Source organism: Mytilus trossulus, chromosome 2 (assembly GCF_036588685.1).
Source record: "Mytilus trossulus isolate FHL-02 chromosome 2, PNRI_Mtr1.1.1.hap1, whole genome shotgun sequence".
Taxonomy (NCBI): domain Eukaryota; kingdom Metazoa; phylum Mollusca; class Bivalvia; order Mytilida; family Mytilidae; genus Mytilus; species Mytilus trossulus.
Window position 1 is genome coordinate 94,729,047 of NC_086374.1, and position 20,518 is coordinate 94,749,564.

Below are 20,518 nucleotides of genomic sequence, written 5' to 3' on the forward strand. Positions count from 1 at the left end.
TGCAATGAATCATATATATCATAATTTGGGAAGATGAGAGTTTTGGCTTTAGGAATTGAAACATAATCTTGGTCATCTGTGACACACATATATATATATATATAAAGAAAGTGAAACAAGGGTAAACCATGTGTTAGGCGATTCGATAAAAACCTCATTTTTAGCTCACCTGGCCTAAAAGGCCAAATGAGCTTTTCTCATCACTTGGCTTCCGTGGTCCGTTGTCTACATGAAAGTAAAAATATGAAAAAATTGATGCCGGAAGAAAACTTGATGTACAGCCGCAGACAACCTAAAAATTTAAAGAAACACTTAACCAGAGCTCGATTCGAACCGAAGGTTAGCGAGTTTGAAATAAAATCTTGCAGAGATTCAAGATGTGGTGTTTGCGGTCAAGAAATAAAATATTTGGAAACGGGAAAAATGAAAACATTTAAAGATGGCAGAAAATTTCATGTGAACGTCAATATGACATGTAAGACAACAAACCTTATTTATTGCGTCACATGTCCTGGTTGTCATGAAAATTATATTGGACAGACCGGGAATAGCCTCTGTGAACGGGTGCGAGTTCATAAAGAACAAATAAAGCACCCACAATACAGAAACTAGCCAATTAGCGCCCATCTAGACACTTGTGGTAAAAAACGTTTTCAAATTATACCCATTTTTAAATGTAGACGGGATGAAGCCTATCGAAAGGAGATGGAACGTTATTTTATCGCAACGTTCCGATCAAAATTAAATCCCGAAAACTTTTAATAACGAACAATGACGGAACGTCACAAACCTCCTTAACGACGTCGCCCATAACGACGCCATATCAGTTATCCTGAAGAGTCCCAATGGAAGGATGAAATCGATTGAATGGAACTGTTAACTTTTTAACTTATTTTACTATTTTATTTAATGAATATATCTATATATATATATATACATAAGTACGTCTGAGTCAGTGACAACCCTACAAGAGATGTATCCATCGGATCGCCAGGGTTGTCACTGACTCAGACGTACTTATGAATATAATTATTTTCTGTGACTGTATCTTACATTAATTTGTAGGATCCTTTACTATAGATAATTTAGCTGATCTGTAACAATAACATCTTCATGCCTTATATATCAAGTACTGTAGTACGCCGCTAGATTAAAACTGACGTGGAAAGGTAACATATGGCCACATATATATATATACAACTCGTCTAAACATCAACCCAACAATGTTAGATCTGTAAATTTGCTTTCGCAAATTTTTTGTTCGTCCCTCGCTGGGATTCGAAACCCATGCTACTGTGATATCGTGACACCAAATCGCCTGCACTGCAGCCGTCCCGCTAGACCACACGACCACCTGGGCTCATATATATGTATCATATCAGTTAAACCAAAACATAATGATGTGCCTAAAATTTTTGAATGATTAACTTGATATGCCAAACTTAGAAGACATTATACAGATAAATACAGATATATCTTGCATGAAATTTATCTATAATGTATGCACTCTTTTTAAAAACATTACATCATCCTGAAAAAGCATTTAACAATATGTTGTTCCTTCTTCCTTACACATTTACACCAATACCTCATAAAAGAATTAGAATTCACCATTTTTTCACAGAGTAAAATTTAAAAATGCAGCAGTTATCAGTAGACCACTTGCACTCAAGGTGGAAATGCTGTGTTTAGGAAGTTGGTTTCATAACAATGGAGATAAGGGCAAATGTAATGATGTTTTACTCATTGTTGAACATTGAAATGGAAATTTCTTGGGAAGGGGTTCTTCTTGCTATTGTTTTTCATTTTGTTCATAACTGTGTAATCTTATCATTGAACAAAAAATTATTTAGCTGCCTTTTTATTTCTTTAAAAATACATCTACAATATTTAAAACATATACATGATATAAATATATAAATAATTGATTAAATGCACATTTCAATTATAGGCCCAGATAAGCCAACACAAGATTGATGAACAACTAACTTACAGTCATCATGAAAATATCCTTCAAACGAATAAATTGAAGAAGTTTAAGTCAAAAAACATCTAAAATTATGTCTTATTTCTTATTAAAAGGAGGAATTGGTTTTTAAAGTTATCCCATGTGCAAACAAAACCATGGTAATCTAATAGTTAATACTACTATTTAGTTAGTAAAAATAGAGTTCAGAGGATCACAAAATTACAAGAAGACAAATGACAGATTTTGCTAGGGACCTAAAATTTTCTGACAAACCTCACTAAGCCCAGGACTTTTTAGAGCTGATATCTATCTAGATTGGGGATGTTCTCTTTCTTTTATTTACAAAACTGGTCCCCAAATTTTTGATAAAATACAAAAAAGATATACTGTGTTTTTTTAAATACTGACTTTTTCAGATAAATGTCAGGAATTTTGGAAAAAATCCAAAAGGTCTCTTACATCATGTTCCTTGATTCATTCGTTAAAAATAAAGATGCACAAGATATCAGGAACTAAATAATACAATACACTAAGTGATCATAAAAATCATGAAGGCATAAATGAGATGACATTAAAATGATAAAAAGTTCTTAAAAAGCCATTTTCTTTTTTTTCTTTGTTTTCTCATGCTTCTTTGCCTCGTCTGATTCAAGTCTGCGTTCTAAAGCCTGTCTCCTCATGAGTTCTGTATCCTGAATAAAAAGAAATAATAGGTGTGTTACTAAACATGTGACCAACAGCGTAAAGATGGCAACATTTGTTTCAGGAATAAAGCTTCAAAATGTAATGCTGTAACCTCAAATTATATTCATGTGTAATTAAATTAATACACTGGGAATTTAATCCCTATCACAAATTACAACAAAATACATCATATATGTCTTATATATGTGTTAACAAATTGTTAAGCATGTGCTCAGATCAATCCATTTCATTCAAATTGTTACAAAAACTTCTTTTTTGAAAGAGAAAAAAATATACACTGTTTTGTTGCTCAATTGTGTTGATTCTTTTTGTTAACATGTCATAAGGTATAGCATAAGCAGATAAACATCTAAGGAACTAAAAGTTTGCTTCATACAAAATAATAGCAAAGAAGATAGTTGTAGAATTGGAATTAATCTTTTTAATTGTGCTTAAGTCCACCATCTCTTTCGTCTGGTAAAACTGAAAACATTAAAATACAAATTAACAAAATGAGATGTATTTTTTTTTGTTAAATTCTGCAACATTCTGTAGACAATAGGCCTACCTTGATTGGTGATGTGTCAGGTGTATTAGATTTTGATGATGCAGGTGATTTATTTGGACTTTTCTGTGATGGAGGTCCAGTCACTGATGGAGGAAGTCTACTACTTCCCCATGATGTCCCTGTTGATGGCTTTCTCCCTTGGTCACTAGTGTCATTTACAGGTAATTCTTCCTCATCTGAAAATTAAACAAAAAAAATTTATTGCAAAGCTTTTATTCTACAAAAATTAAAATTATATCTAGAAGCTAGTACATGTAGTACAAACTGTTACTACTCCTCAATTAAATATACGTTGAAACATTTCATTTATTAATTTTGTTATCCTAATTAAATGAAATACAATGAACAAGCATGTAAACCCTTTCAATGCTGTGTGTATTACATAATGTACATATCTAGTAGATTCATACATTTTCAAGAATTACTGTTTTTTTGGTGTTTTTTTTTCGTATGTAGGTTAATGTTAAATGAATCTAATTGTGCTACAAAGAACCAATTTTCTTTAGGTTCTTATGGAGCAATTAATGAATCCTTAACATAATTAAAATTAGAATGGAAATAGGGAATGTTTCAAAGAGACAGCAGCCTGATCAAAGAGCAGAAAACAGCCAAGGCCACTAATGGGTCTTCAATACATCAAAAGGGGCCACTTACTTTAATGCAAATTTTATTTTTACAGGTATTTTGAAAGTGCTCATTTTGTATATATCATCTTTTATGTATTGAGTAGATATTGCCTTTTTGTTGAGCAAACATAAAGTGACGCAAAAACCGGAACATTTCCTCAATCCCAAAAATTGATATCTACAAAATTAAATGAATCCAAATTAAAGTATATGATAAAAAAACCTCAACTTCTCTAATTAATTACCCTTGTTATTAATTGATATAATTCTATCTTTGTTAGTAAGTATGCAAGCACTTTGAATTCCCTAATGACAAATACACCAGCAGAGAAAAAAATATCTCAATTTATAGAAAATTTGTGGAAAAAAAGAACATTTCTAGCATCCTATCAAAATACAGCATTATTACAAAAGGCAGAGTTATTACAAAAAATAATGACACAAAAAGCCCCTTATTAAAATCTACAATATGTACTAACTATATTAAAAGCTTAACCATAAGCAACATGGCATTCAGCAACTCGAGATTCCATTCTAACTTAACTATAGTATCGAAGCAGCTTAACATGAGGCATGTAGATCTTACATTTTCCAAAAATAAGATAAATGTAGATAACCAAAATGAAATATTCAATTTTTATTTAGTTCTAAATTAGTATTGTGATTTATTTAAAACAATAAATAAAAGTTTGCCATTGCAAACTAACATGTAATTTATCATAGTAAAAATAGATTTGCATTCTAGATTCTGTCAACATCAACAGCCAAAATATGTTAAGAGGCAAGTGATTTCAAATTTCTGTGATTGACAGCTTATTTATTATAATTACATGTTATTTAAAGATTCCATAGCAACACACAACAGCACCATTGCTGTCCTATCAATTCTCTGTTTTTTACACAGGAAAGACAGACAAAAACATGTGATACACAAGCATTCCTTCTATTGCTTTTGAGCTTTACTATCTATCTACTCTATATGCATTTACAGTTATGTACAGTGTACCATTTTATAAGGGGAAATTTTTAGTGTTAGAACTTTAATTACACTAAAACACACACGCGATATTGCGCGTCTGTGACTGAATTATAAGTATATAACTATGTGTAAGCCTTATTTTGGCCTAGATTTTTAGTATTGGTATTGAAATCTGATAAAGTCATGCTGATTATAAAATCACAGTTTTCTCTGAGTTCAAATTCTTTCTGTTTGAACCTGTCAACCTGGAACTTATCAATTATTGGTTATCTTATATATTTCGAAGATAAAAGGGCCTGGAATAGAGTAATTTTTAATCAACAGCATTGTCCTATATTTAGTTATAAAGTTGAATTCTTTGATTCACCATTTTTTTTTTTTTTTTGTAAAGAGCAGGTAAAAGGTATACAGGTAAATATACTTTTGGTATCGGTATCAGATTCAACTCTGAACTTGTTAATTATTGGTGACTAACAAATTGGCCCTCGTTATGTTAGTATTATAGATAGGAATTAGAGAAATATATCTTTAATTCACATATTTTCATTTCTCAAAAACAAGAGAAAAAGATTATTTACTATTTTGTTTTAATTTTGACATTAGTTATCATTAATAATTTTGCAAGTACTTAAAAAAAATTGTGAAACTTTAGTCAATCTTTCCAATAAAAGACCAGTTCTTACAAGGTTTAGCTGTATACAATTTGTGATACAACAATTTAAGGAGGGTTGCACTCAAGCAATTATGTATTCAATTAACCTGATGCTGAAATGAATTAAATTCACAATTATCAGACCAGGAAAAATAAATCTAAATGAATTAATGCATAATGCATTAGCATAGAATTTCAATTTTTCTTAAATCAGAAATAATTTTGAAGTATAAAATTCTGTGGATTCAAAAAGAAAATAAAGCTGTGTCTTTATTTCATTTATACAAATTTTAGTTATTCATTAAATGCAGCTTTTGTTTATAAAATTCCTGCAAGTTATTTTCCTGAAATATAGCAAGCAACTGTATATATCATATATATATTGAATAAACAGATGAACTGAATAATTATCCACAACCTTTAAATAACTGATATAAATTTATACAATAAACTCTTTTAATAGCATGCATACGATACAAAAGACAAACATGTCCTTTTTTCTTATAAACAAGACAATAACTTATACAAATAAACAAATTGAACATGCTAAAAATAGCAACAAACCTAGCGATGATGATTCCGTCTCTGTATCATCTAAAAAATTTGAACCAAAGATATTATACTAACCATAGAATTCACCGTTTCAGAATTTAATGCATTCTGAGTAATATTTTCAAAAGCTTGGTTTAAAATGTTCTAAACCATGGAAATCAATCCAATGATGTGATGCTATTTTCATTTTGGAGTATGCACAATAATATTACCCATAGTCCTTTAGATTCTGAAAAGGGGAATGTCTGCTATTTCATAAATTAACTTTATCCCTTGTATCTATCAAAACAAGTTAATTTTGACTGTACATGTTTAGCATGGTCAGAAGATTATTGATACCAAATTTCAGGGTACTCTGATTTGTAATTTCATAGAAATTTCATAAAAGTTAACTAAGATATAGAGATGATAGAGTATACAAGTATTTTATAACCAGAAAGCTGTATAGGAATGAATGTGAAAACACATCATACTGTAAAGCCTTTTTACACAAACCCTTATTCAAAACTTCAGGAAGCTTTAATTTGTAGTTCTTTTGAAAAATAGGAAGAAATTTCAAGCATGAATATTATGTGAAAGAATAAATAAGTATTTGGTAAACAGGAGGTTGATATGAGATGAAATGGACAGGGAAAAAACAGTAACCCCCTAAAACATGTCCTGAGTATGCATAGTCTTCCTAATTATCTCAAACAAAGAGAACGCAACTTTAACAATAAAATAACCTCACTTTTTTGTCTGTGCAACCAAGAATGTTTGGTCATGATTTGACGGTAGAGATCCTGACCACTATCATCAAATGCTGAACTACCAAAACTCTTCACTTCCTCTTCAAAACCCTGTAATAGCAAGTTACATTTAAATTGACCTTTAAAAATGATCTATTTCCAGTTAATCTGTAATTAAATACAGTTTATACAAAGGCAAAAAATGTTAGATAAATGAAAATTTTTTACACAGCCAATTACACACTAATCATGTAAACATTCAAATATTCTGGAAGTTAGAATTTATGCTATGATGGTACAATAAGGTTTGAGGTAGTGTGAACTCTTGAAATCAACATAAATGTTGCAAGTATTTGTATTTAGGTACATTTTATTCAGCAGGGCATGACATAATTCATTTATCCATTTATGGATTTATATATTGTTTTGACATAAATTAGGGGATAGTTTTCTCAATTGAATTGTTTCATATTTTGCATGTCTCATTGGCAATAGTACCATATCTCCTTATTTTCAAATTGAAAATGAAATTTCTTTTGAAAAATGCTTGCTAATATCGAGAGACTTGTCCGAGAGGTAAATCTCTCCCAATCCTTTTTTTGACTGGAAATATTTGTTGTAATTCTTTGTTTCAACAGAAGCTATAGACTGTTCGATATGGTGACTGCATTCAAAACCTACCAAAATTGGAATTAGAAGCATCAAATCTACCTTTACCATACAAAATTATTTGTAAATTTGCATTTACTGATTCTTTTTAAAACTTTGAGTGAATTCACAAAGAATAACATTTAAATCTGTTTTGGTAGTGTAAAATAATATTTAATTATTTGAAATAGAAAGATGTGGTATGAGTGCCAATGAGACAACTCTCCATCCGAGTCCCCAATTAGTAAAACGTTAACCATAGAGTATGAATTAACGTAATTAGTGCAATTTATACCTTTGACATCAACATTGTGTTTTCAAATGCTGTTTCCACAAACTCCTGAGTTTCTATATGTTCTGTAATAGAAAACTAAATTAAATAAAAAAATGTTTACGATTACAAGATTACTTATTACATGTATAAATTAAAGTTACTGTACTAATATCCTAACAAACAATATCAAAATATATTTTTCAATTTAAAAACACACATTTTGATTTCTGTTTTCAGAAAGCACATAAAAGATTAATAAGAAAATGAAAGTTTTTTTTACAAACATGTTGTTAACATGAAAATTTATAGCAGACAAAAAGAAACTATTTTTTTACAATGTAAATATGACATTAAATCAGTTTGCATTAAGTGATTGTAGGATAACAGAACTCTTCAGTCCCCACAACACAATCTCCTGGATAAAGAAAGCTTAATAAGGATGTTACCAATATTAAAACAGTAATGAATATTTGTAGAGAAAACTATTGTAATGACCTAAACAGAACATTCAAAGCAGTACCATGAGCATTGAACCTGAAGAATGTAAATCTGTATACTGTGGATTCATTTTTGTTGGTCTGATATCAACTTTCCTGGATTGCATGAGTATAGGTGAACCACGAAATACAAATTCTCCATAGACATGTATCCATACTTTGAAAAACCACAACATTAAATATTCAAGAAGGCAAAGTTTACTGAATCCACAAAAATTGATACCCACGAAAATAATTGTATCTTCAGTAATTACTCTCCTCCACAATTACTCACTTCGTGTTGTTTTTCCACCCTGGGATTTGTAATCTTCTATCTCCTTGTCCTTATTTTGCAGTATTTTGATAAGTTCTCTCTGCCGTCTTGTTAATTCACCTACCATGGCCATTAGTGGAACTATCAAGTTTTCTGAGGCCTATATAAAAAGATAGAGAATAGAAAATCTTAAATACGCGACAATATTCTATCATTGTACAGAATTGTAAAAATACTGAAACCTTATATACTTATCATGCTTATACCAAATATTAAATATGATAAGAGACAGATAAATAGGTCACTTTTTTATATTGAATAATAGTGCTTCTTATTTTCAATACTATGACATTTATCATGATTATGAGTTGGGAAGCGCACATTTTTTTATAATGGTACTTAACATGTATGCTAAGTAGAACATGTTATTTTTATGATTTTGCATACATTTTAATTTTTTAATTTTTATATTAATTTATTTTAAATGAGATGTATAATTTTTTTAAGACAATTTTAATGTTTATTCAAGATATATTACAAAACATGTAGTTGGTACGGATAAAACACAACTACATGTATAGACACAATGTTCTCCCCAGGCAGTTTTAGTGTTGAGGCACAGAGACGCTATATTTTTTCCATGATGCTATAATAATTTTGAGGGTGCTATTTTTATTGTCTATCTCACAAAACCTTGTCCTACATTTTTAACTTTCATCTAATTACGCATGTGATCATAAAAACTCATTTGACCCTGTTCCAGCCAAGTTAAACCCTACATCATTTGTACATCTTGAAAAAGAACTGGCATAAATAAATAGATTTGGGATTACTGATCTTGACCACTTTCAATTATTTTTGATTATTCTTTACCATTTCTTTGTCAGCTGAATTTCCTACAAAATCCCAACAAAACGGCAACCCTGCAAGCTGGGAGTTAATCTTTAGAACCATTTTGGAATTTTCTTCTTCCTTATCTTTAAAGCCAATTGTAATGCTTGTTCCTTTTTCCTGACTTTCAAGGCAATTCTTAATCTGGTCCAATATCCTAGAAACTGATGCCTCTATACTAGGATTTAATTTCTGTGAAATATAAAGGAATGATCATGGTTTTAATTCAGATTAACTTCTACATGTTCTACAGTCTAAAGTTATATCATTATACATATGTAACATCATGAACATGTTAAAAGAACAATCACCATGATCACATGTACATGAAAGCTTCATTTTGCAATTTTGGGAAAACTCTGTTAAAAAATGTAAAACACAACAAATATATTCAAAGCATTTTTATCAGCTAAGTACTGTCATGACTTTGAAAACTGTGCGATATTATTTTTTGGTTCAAAACTAATTTTTTAACTGTTTGTTTTAGATTTTCGTTATAACAATGTATTAGTTAAGTGTCTCAACATGCTCAAAGTCTCCAAACATAAAAAAAAAGTATGCCAATTCACGAAAAATGATGATCATCTCATCCAATCATCATGTCATTAGCAACCCAAAATGTAGTCCAAATAATTATGACGTCTTGAAAGGCTATTATATTTTTTTTCTTTGACGCCTTAAATAATTATGGCGTCTCGAAAGGCTATTATTTTTTTTTCTTGGACACCTTAAATAATTATAAAGCCTTTCAAGACTTAATGTCAAAGAAAAAAAAAATAATAGCCTTTCAAGACGTCATAATTATTTGGACTACCCAAAATGGCTAAAGAAATAATTTTATTTCTGAATTATAAGATTTGCTTCTTACAAAGTAATTTTAATATTCTGTGTTTTATTTAAGTAGTTTTATTGTAATTCATGTAGTTCTGAGGTGATTCTTGTTTACAGTTACAACTTCCTAACATTGAACAGTTGAAGACAATTTTTTTACAAGAAATGTAAATAAAGCTGTATCAAACATGTCAAAGAAAAGTACAGAACAACAATAAATTATCCAATTTTTTCTATGATTACCTGAACTCTCTTTTTCAAGGCGTTCTCTGACAACTCTTCATACCAAAAGCTTTTCAGATTGGTAAGAAGTAACTCATAAGAGTTTTGAGTAAACTTGCATTTGATCAAGTAGACATCACCGTCGATATTTAAAGGTTGCCAAGGAATAGATGTAAGATCCGGCTTCCAACGTCTTCTCCATTCGATTTCTGTCATAATTGGTACAAAAATGGAGTATTTTAATGCTAAAAGTTAAAATGAGGGTTAGAAATTTTGTGTTTTGTATTTACCGGAAACGAACACAAGGGAGACGATCAAAAGAAGCTGAACGTTTTATAAACAAAATTCCTGAATAGAATCATGTAAGATATTACTAAATACCGATGCAAATTATAAGAACGCAACTACCAACGACGAACAGAAAAGATTGCCGTTTTGGTTAATTTCGTCAAAAAGGGAAAAGAAAGAAATAAAACAACGTATAAACAAAAATGGAAAACAAACACAAAATTAAAAAATAACGAAAAACTGCGCATTTATTTGAATTTACATGCTTTGAAATTTTTCAAATATCATTTGCAGAGGATGAACATAGGCACTGGCTACAGTTACATGGAAATGTAACAATAATAAAAATATTATTGTTACATTGAAGACTAAATGCCGGAACGCATGGTTGGGTAAGGACCTGTTTAATTACAAATGTAACAATAATTATTAAGGCTACGGTTACATTGCGTTATTATTACATCAAAACAGCAATGTACGATGGGACTAGTAATATGTACTAAATATTGAAGACATTTATTTCATATATTAACAATACATCCATTAAGGGGGCTCCTGGGTATAAATGATTTTTTTTTCCTAATATAGGATTTCCCTATATTTTTTCATAAATGAACTTTAACATATACTTAAAAGAAAAATGAAATAAAAAAATGGGGTCACCGTTCATTTAAGCTAAAATCTGCCTCTGGAAGAAGCATACATTTTTGTTAATGTCCTTTTTTTCTGTTGAACTAATAGGAGAAAAAGAGGAAATATCGAAATAAAAAAAGAACCTAATATAAGAAATCGCTTAAATTTTACAATTATTTAGTTCATGTACAGCTCATTTGAAAACAATAATAAAAAATATAGGTCACCGATGAGTTAAAAAAGATATTTCAAATTTAAGGCAAAACAATGGCATTTTTGCACCAAAGGGAGATAATTTGAAGCTTTTTCAATTTTTAAAGTCATCTGGGGCCAAACCAAATCCTTTTTTGGGGTTCTTTTTTGTACCATATCATAAAGTAACAACTAATAGTGTATAAAAAATAAATTTGTAATGAAAAAATAAAGGTTTAATTTTTTGCTAAAATTTTTGTACCCATGAGCCACCTTAATTACATACACTTTATTTACGGTAATTTTTTTTTATATACGATGACAATTTCTACAAATTCAGTGAGCAAGTGGTTTTTAAAGTCTGACACATTTTTGATGAACGAAATTACGTCCTCCATGGATACGTGTACATACAGAAGTTCGTATTTAAGTTACAGCTAGCAAACTTTGCTTTTGATGTATCAATTTGCGTCAAGTTGTATAGCTGTTTGAAATTTATGTCTTGATATTGTTTCAGTTTCGGTCAAAAAGGGAAAAGAAAGAAATAAAACAACGTATAAACAAAAATGGAAAACAAACACAAAATTAAAAAATAACGAAAAACTGCGCATTTATTTGAATTTACATGCTTTGAAATTTTTCAAATATCATTTGCAGAGGATGAACATAGGCACTGGCTACAGTTACATGGAAATGTAACAATAATAAAAATATTATTGTTACATTGAAGACTAAATGCCGGAACGCATGGTTGGGTAAGGACCTGTTTAATTACGAATGTAACAATAATTATTAAGGCTACGGTTACATTGCGTTATTATTACATTAAAACAGCAATGTACGATGGGACTAGTAATATGTACTAAATATGGAAGACATTTATTTCATATATTAACAATACATCCATTAATTACATACACTTTATTTACGGTAATTTTTTTTTATTTACGATGACAATTTCTACAAATTCAGTGAGCAAGTGGTTTTTAAAGTCCGACACATTTTTGATGAACGAAATTACGTCCTCCATGGATACGTGTACATACAGAAGTTCGTATTTAAGTTACAGTTAGCAAACTTTGCTTTTGATGTATCAATTTGCGTCAAGTTGTATAGCTGTTTGAAATTTATGTCTTGATATTGTTTCAGTTTCGTTTTAAACGCATCCCAAGTTTTACTTCTTTACCCTGAACAAAATTGGTTCAAAGAAAAAAGACAGTAATAAGAGTACATGTAGGTGTGTAGTTAATTAAATACTTTAAAAAAATGAAACCATTGAACTATATTTTTCGCCTTTGACACTCCTTATCTTGAGTAGTATCTATAAGAACATCAAAACTATTGAATACGTAAAACTATTCAAGTTATACACCATTTGTTGAATAATAATATTTATTATTTATCAGTATTACACGTATTGTTTAGTACATAGAAAGATTTAGCAATACAACTATAGAAGATTTACGTTTATTAAATCTAGCGTACATTGCTGTTTTTCATGTAACAATAACGTTATATGTAACCGTAGCCTCAGTAATTATTGTTACATTCGTAATTAATCGGTTCCTTGCCCAACTTTGCATTCCGGCAATTAATCTCCAATGTAACAATAATATTTTTATTATTGTTACATTTCCATGTAACCGTAGCCAGTGCCAAGAACATATTTGACAGAGTTTAATAGCTAGCAAAATGTATAAACTGAAAAATAGAAAACAAAACTATGAACACTGGCCAGAACTATTCAATTATTTTAAATTATTTGAAAATTTCAGTTATTTAGTGGTGTCGATCCAATAAGACACCTTTTTGGCCACACTGAAATAAAGCATTTTTACAAAATTGTTAAAATGTAAACTTTTAGCTATTGATTGGAAAGTAAAATACTTCTGATACATAAACATGAGCTGTTGTTTACAAAACATTGGACATATATCGAGTACTGCCATCATTAAGTCATGCTAAATTACCGAAATCTTCTCAATTTTATTATTTGCGTTAAATGTTTGACGGTTTCCGTCTTTAAAAGAAGTGGCCACATTCGTGTTCATTATTAATATTTAAATTTAAGTTGTTTTGGTGATAATAATACATAACATTTATAAAGGTTGAGAGTGAACACGGATGCGGCCACTTTCATTTAATAATTTAGAAAATGACAATATTGGTAAAATAACTCATCTGTTATCTAAAGATCTAAGAGTAATACAATATGTCGCTAGTGCGTGTACATATTGTTTTGTGTGCAGACCATACCCCTGCTAATATAGTAATGGAATAGCATTAAAAAAGCGCTAGCTATAACATGATGCTTTCAAAGTCCCAATTGTCAACTTCACATTTTACGCTCGTACATGGTCACACTATATGGACTTCATTAACAAGTTACAAGGTGTGTATACTTCAAGCCGTAAAACTATCCTACAGAGGTATTGACAATTAAGAACGCATGAAATCGACACTACATTAGTTTTATGGTAATCCTCACATGCTTCACCGATACGAAGTGTTGATGTCTCAACTTACTCACGAATTACTATCAGTATGATACGCTTACCCTGTCGACTATCTGCATGTTGCTTTGATTTGCCTTTATTTATAGATTTGCAAGATTTGAACAGCTGTAAAGTTTTGTTATCTTAAAATATTTTGCTATATAAATGCAAATTTAAATGCACATTTTTTTCACATTTACAATATTAAATGAAGATGTAACAAATAATTATGTATCAAATTTATAGATAACTGACGAATAAGGGGCGGATTTAGGTGGGGGCGTGGCGGGCGTTCGCCCCCCCCCCTAAAATTTGCAAAGCATGGGTTGTCTGTCCTCAGCTCAATAAAGTATGTGAACAGACGACGAAAATTAATGTCGTCGCCTTGCATCTGTTCAGTTAGCATTCAACATGTTCAAAGAAGTATATAAAACAGTAAGTTTAACCGAATCAACTGACCTACGGTTTATTTACAGTTCTATAAATATATTTTACTTCAAAGGAAGGTGTCAAACGCGATACTGCGCTTGATGACAAATATATCATAGTCTTTTAACAGTTAAAGTATTACAACTATGACAGTGTAGTTGCGGATTTTTTAAACAATTTCTTTGATGATCAAAGTAACAAAAACATCCCTACCTCACTTTCCCACAAAGTAGGTGAAAGTGTCCTACCCGCGGTTGGGTTGGTTATTTCATCATTGCGCGTCCAAGAAAACAGTCCATGTTAGATTCTTTCTTAATGAAAGATAGAAATACTAGTTCATTCGAAAGGTTAGTTTATTAATCTATATCATTATTTAATATCTCTGTATCAATACATGTTTCTCACTTGTAACCTGTAAAGTTTGCTGAAGTGTGTATAAACGGTCAAGGCCCAAACTCGTACTCCCGTATTACATAGAATCTCATAAAAATAAAGATATCTTCGTAAGGATCTAATTCTGATTTTAGTGGTTTGCAGTTAAAAATGTTAATAAAAGGTTAGCCACGACCTCTGAAAATAACCAAAAAAATAATAATATTTATTTTTTTATTAAAAAATCGCTGGCAAAAGTAGAAATTTTTGTTTTCAAAATCTAATATTAGTCAGGTGAGCAATAGAGTCAATGAATAGAAGCTCACAGATTGTTTGTTTATTATATGGTAATTGTAGATTGACAGGGGTGGATTTATGCGGTTAAAGCTTAAAACTTGAATAATTTCTAGGTAATTTTACCACAAAATCTTTCTCGCAACGTTTTGCTTGGCAAAATTTCTACATTGCACACTCTCTAGAAAAATATTTCAATAATTTCGATAAGTATACCTCCAATTTTTTTTCGCATCGTTCCGATCGGCAAACAATTAATTTGCGCCCCTCCCCCCTAATCAAAAATCCTGGATCCGCCCCTGCGAATAGCATCATTAGTTCAAGAAAACAATCCTTTTAAAAGTTGTGCATTATGTATGGTAATTTATGACATAAATCAGCAAAGACTCATCGAAACAACATCTGATAAACAGATTTAATAATACTTTTAGATAATTGGATGATATTTTGGCTCTCAATAATGACGACTTCAGTATGTATACTAAAGAAATTTATCCTGTTGAACTTATTTTAAATAAAGCTAATACTAACAATGACCACTGCCCTTTCCTCGATCTTGATATCTATATCACTAAAGGAAAGCTTAATACTAAAATTTATGATACAAGAAATGTTTTTTCGTTTCCTACCGTTAATTATCCGTTTTTAGACGGCGACGTTCCCTTGTCACCATCTTACGAAGTTTATATATCTCAACTTGTACGATTTGCTCGTGTATGTAACAGTGTTTTACATTTTGACAGGAGAAATTTATGTATTACTGAACAATTATTACACCAGGGTTTTCGATATCACAAACTAGTCAAAACATTTACTAAATTTTATCATCGGTATAACACGTACGGCTGGTAATCTACACACGCAGAACATTTGGTTCTGCAATGAAAATCGTGAGAGGATTTTCCGGTTGTGCGTGAGTGGAGCAATTGTCACCGCTTCGAAAGGTATATACATTTCTAAATCGCAATTTCCTTATTCGACTGATCATAATATTGAAAATCGGAGAATGCTATGCTGTGATGAATACTTTAACAAAGAGACACATGTATCATTTACTGTTGTACGTGGAGTTGAATTCCTACAAAATCAGTTGCCGCACGAGAATTTGCCTAAAAAGTGACATTTAGATTTTGAAATGGTTCTTTTAACAGAACTACAAGTTCAAATTTACTTTTTATTAGGTCAATGGGTATGAATGTCGTTTTGGACGACTTGGACGCTGTCCGGTGTTGATCGACATCTTAATAAATCTAAAAACCTCATATTTTCATTTTGTCATGCGTGAGGGGATCGGTTCTGATTGAGGACATCGTGAATGCGTGAGGACTTGAAATCATATCTTTATATACAAGCTATCAGTCGTTGAAAGTTAATATGATTAGATTGTTTATGAAAAAAAAAATTGTGTGTTTAAATAAAAATTATGAGATAGAATTTTGAAAATTCAATAATTGACCATGTTTTCTTTTTATGAATAAAAGTCTACCAATAAATTTCAAATTTGTGTCCAAATTCATGGATTTGGGCAAATAATCGGTATAGTTTACTACCACAATTTGATATTAATTAATATGGTAATTTTCATTGTTATTGATAAATGTTATATATTACTAAACTAGTATTTATTTGTTTAGGGGTCAGCTGAAGGACGACTCCGAGTGCGGGAATTTCTCGCTACATTGAAGACCTGTTGGTGACCTTGTACTGATATTTTTTCTATGGTTGAGTTGTTGTCTCTTTGACATATTCCCCATTTTCATTCTAAATTTTATATGAGTATGACAAATCTAATCCTGAATTCTGTCTATCCTATTTTTGGGATATTGTTTAAGAAAATTATATATTACGTCACTATGTTCGTTTATGGTTTTGGCTAACTCGGCTGTGATTTTTTACGTGCTGGTTTATGTAGTTTTATGTATCCGTTTTTATAGTGTAGTTACTTCGATTTTTATCATGTATATCTATTATATAGTCATTTTATAAAACATCACTGGTTGCAAAATTACGAATTATTCGAAGTAACAAGGATGTTCTTATTTCAGGCAGAAACCCTAGCCGTATTAAGGCACAACTTTTGGGAACTTTTGGTCCTCAATGTACTTGTCTTGGCTTTCAAACTTTTTTCATCTGAGCGTCACTGGTAAGCCTTGTGTGGACGAAAGACGCGTCTGGCGTATAAGTGTTTTTCTAAACCTGGTACCTTTTGTAAGCTATTATTGGAGCGTTTCTCTGACTATATGTTCTATCATTTATTTGTATTGTACATAGTCCTGTCATGTAACGTTGTCTTTAAATGAAATATTTACCATTGCCGTAGAAGCGAGATTTGGCATGCAACAAAACCGGGTTTATCCCACCATTTTTCTTAAAATGTCCTGTCAGGAAAATGGCCATTGTTAAATTGCAATTTGTTCCGTGTGTGTTAAAGTTTAATTTTGTGATGCTGTTGTGTCGTAGTTTTCCTCTTATATTTGATGTGTTTACCTCAGTTTTAGTTTGTAATCCGAATTTGTTTTTTCTCAATCAATTTATGAATTTCGACAACGGTTTACTATACTGTTGCCTTTATTGGAGACATATTTACAATTTATTGGTTAGACTGTTTATATATATACAGAAAACTTTGTGATGTAAATATTCAAACAAAAATCAAAATTTGTGTTTTCGGGATCCATTAAAAAAAAAAACGCAATACAAGGGAGTTGTTCGTAACAAATATATACCGGGCTGATATTTGTAGCTAGAAACAAATCGTTGACAATTTTTTTCCTTTTATTGTTCGTAAAACCTACCTTCCGACAACGTATTTCAAAATTTTATCTCATTAATTTTGTTTATGCACACACATTTGTTTTTTCATGAACAATCTGACCACATTAAGCCAACTTTCAAATCATAGTTTGGATATAATATTATGATTTCACGTCCCCTCACGCATTCACGATGTCCTCAATCAGAACCGATCCCCTCACGCATGTCATAATGAAAATATTAGGTTTTTAGATTTATTAAGATGTCATTCAATATCGGACAGCGTACCCGCCACCCAAAACGACATTCATACACATTGACCGAATAAAAAGTAAATTTGAACTTGTAGTTCTCTTAATAGAACCATTTCAAAATCTAATTGTCACTTTTTTAGGCAAATTCTCGTGCGGCAACTGATTTTGTAGGAGTTCAACTCCACGTACAACAGTAAATGATACATGTATCTTTTTGTTCAAGTATTCACCACAGCATAGCATTCTCCGATTTTCAATATTTAATCAGTCGAATAAGAAAATTGCGATTTAGAAATGTATATACCTTTCGAAGCGGTGACAATTGCTCCACTCAAGCACAACCGGAAAATCCTCTAACGATTTTCATTGCAGAACCAAATGTTCTGCGTGTGTAGATTACCAGCCGGACATCATTCGTAAATATAGCTCTAATGAGCGTATTGTTATGCGCTTACTTTTTTAACTTGGCTAAAGGTATAGGGAGAGGGTTGAGATGTCATAAACATGTTTAACCCCGCCGCAGTTTTGCGCTTGTCCCAAGTCAGGAGCCTCTGGCCTTTGTTAGTCTTGCATTATTTTTATTTTAGTCTCTTGTGTACAATTTGGAGTTTAGTATGGCGTTCATTATCACTGAACTAATAAATATTTGTTAAGGGGCCAGCTGAAGGACGCCCCGGGTGCGGGAATTTCTCGCTACATTGAAGACCCGTTGGTGAACTTCTGCTGTTGTTTTTTCTATGGTCGGGTTGTTGTCTCTTTGACACATTCCCCATTTCCATTTTCAATTTTATTGCAGTGGCCACTGAGGAATAAAACATCGATTGACAAGTCATTGTAGTTTACCATTACAAAAGATGAATAAGTAATACACAAAGATTAAAAGAGGGACGAGAGAAGTTAATTCAATGAATCATTGGTTAACTTTCAAAGATAGTAAACGACATTTATCGAAAGATAGGAAATCATCATTCTCCCAATTATGATAAAAAAAACTACGCGGATACCGGCTATCATTTTGCTTTTAAATTCGTTTTCTTTACACTATATTGAGTAAAATAAATTTCAATAAGTCGCCTCCAGTTTCCCGTTTGTATGTAACATACGTTGCGGTGAATACAATTGTTGGTATAGCATTGGCTGTATGTTGGTGCATGGTTAAAAAGTTTAAAGTTTTTTGCAGTAATTCGGTTTGTTGTGATTAATCTGCACATGGTGTAGGCAAACACAGCTTTGCTGGTCCAGCTGGTAGCCCAAACAAAAGTGTTAAAGTTTTTAAATAAGGAAATCACAAATATAATACCTACGTTGGCAGGTTGGTATTTTTCAGGTTTTGTTTTAAATGTATAGTCTAATAAAATATAAGGATGTGTGAAAGCAAATATTCAGGGAAAATTTTATAACTCTGAAAAATTAACTAACCGGGATTATGCTTTAATTTCAATTTGCAGTTTTCCGGAAGCCTGTTTGATTTCTTATACTTCATTTTATTTACCAATCACTTTTTGTAAAGCATATACAAAAGCATCACAATTCATAGTTTTTCGACAAATATACAGGACACTAGCACCTGATTCCAAGACAGTAATTTTTGATTTTCCGAAACATGTTTTGTAATCAAGTGTTGCACTAGCTCTTTGTATCTGTTTTGGTTGGTGTGCTTAAAGCAATCAATACATATCATCATATGATGCCCTGTTTTATGAGAGATGTCGCCGTCAATTGAGCATGTAGAATCAAAAGTTTGACAAACTGCAAAACTGTTATAATAGCGGGTAAGATTGTTTATTAGATGTTTGGAACTTTTAAATTTGAGAAATATAGTTAATTAAACTCAATCACAGTATTTCTTAAAATTTTTTTTACTAGAAAGAGTCGTAGTTAAAACATAGTAAGAGTTTGCAATTCTGTAACTTTAGAATTCAATTTTCCAAAGGAACTCCTTTTACTAAAAACACTGCTGTGCCACTTTTACTATGAAGTTTTAAAAAAAATGTTATGGAATCGAAAAATCATAGGCACAATCATTTTTTTGAAGGTCAAATTATAGGACTGTGCAGTATAGCTTTAACATTTATCTGTTTCAAATTTCTAAGAGTTTAAATATAAACTTATTTTTTGTAATTTCATTCCTTCACTATGGGCCTTCCTCGAATTCATTTGGAAATAAATAAAAGAGAAAGTAACAAGCCTATTTCTAGGATTATAAACAAAAATCAAATACTCGTAAATCTTTTTATGTTCGTATCGCAAAGCAGCCACCAATGTGGTAGAAGTATGACGTGTGTTCTACAAGGAAGACAGTAAGAATGTTATTATACATTCATCTGCATTCAATGCTGTACGCTCCACAGAGAGTCATGTAGTAAATAATCATGTCACTACCACTTTTCATCTAAATTCAGCATCCTCTGAACATTTGTAGGTCCCACTATA

At 31.1% G+C, this 20,518-nt stretch overlaps 1 protein-coding gene across 2 annotated transcripts; it reads right to left on the reverse strand.

Moving 5' to 3' along the window:
- Nucleotides 1–1,887: 1,887 nt before the first annotated feature.
- LOC134708412 (non-homologous end-joining factor 1-like) lies at nucleotides 1,888–10,663 on the reverse strand. Of its 2 annotated transcripts, XM_063568914.1 has the most exons (8): nucleotides 10,396–10,663; nucleotides 9,304–9,513; nucleotides 8,452–8,590; nucleotides 7,702–7,763; nucleotides 6,761–6,869; nucleotides 6,043–6,072; nucleotides 3,222–3,397; nucleotides 1,888–2,661 (listed from the first exon to the last, which is right to left on the reverse strand). In XM_063568914.1, exons 1-8 carry the CDS (start codon nucleotides 10,588–10,590, stop codon nucleotides 2,560–2,562), a joined length of 1,023 nt encoding a protein of 340 aa, XP_063424984.1. In that variant the 5' UTR covers nucleotides 10,591–10,663; the 3' UTR covers nucleotides 1,888–2,559. The 2 variants fall into 2 exon arrangements, with proteins under 2 accessions (XP_063424984.1, XP_063424985.1); XM_063568915.1 differs by lacking the exon at nucleotides 6,043–6,072 and having other exon boundaries at nucleotides 1,897–2,661; nucleotides 10,396–10,662.
- Nucleotides 10,664–20,518: the final 9,855 nt, after the last annotated feature.

Bases quoted from the DNA above. Each gene is read 5' to 3' on its own strand.
- LOC134708412 (XM_063568914.1), bottom strand. From the start codon at position 10,590: ATGACAGAAATCGAATGGAGAAGACGTTGGAAGCCGGATCTTACATCT. The intron at 7,764-8,451 runs GTGAGTAATTGT...TTTCTATTACAG, and splicing joins GGGTGGAAAAACAACACGAA to AACATATAGAAACTCAGGAG. The intron at 6,870-7,701 runs GTATAAATTGCA...TTGCTATTACAG, and splicing joins ACACAATGTTGATGTCAAAG to GGTTTTGAAGAGGAAGTGAA.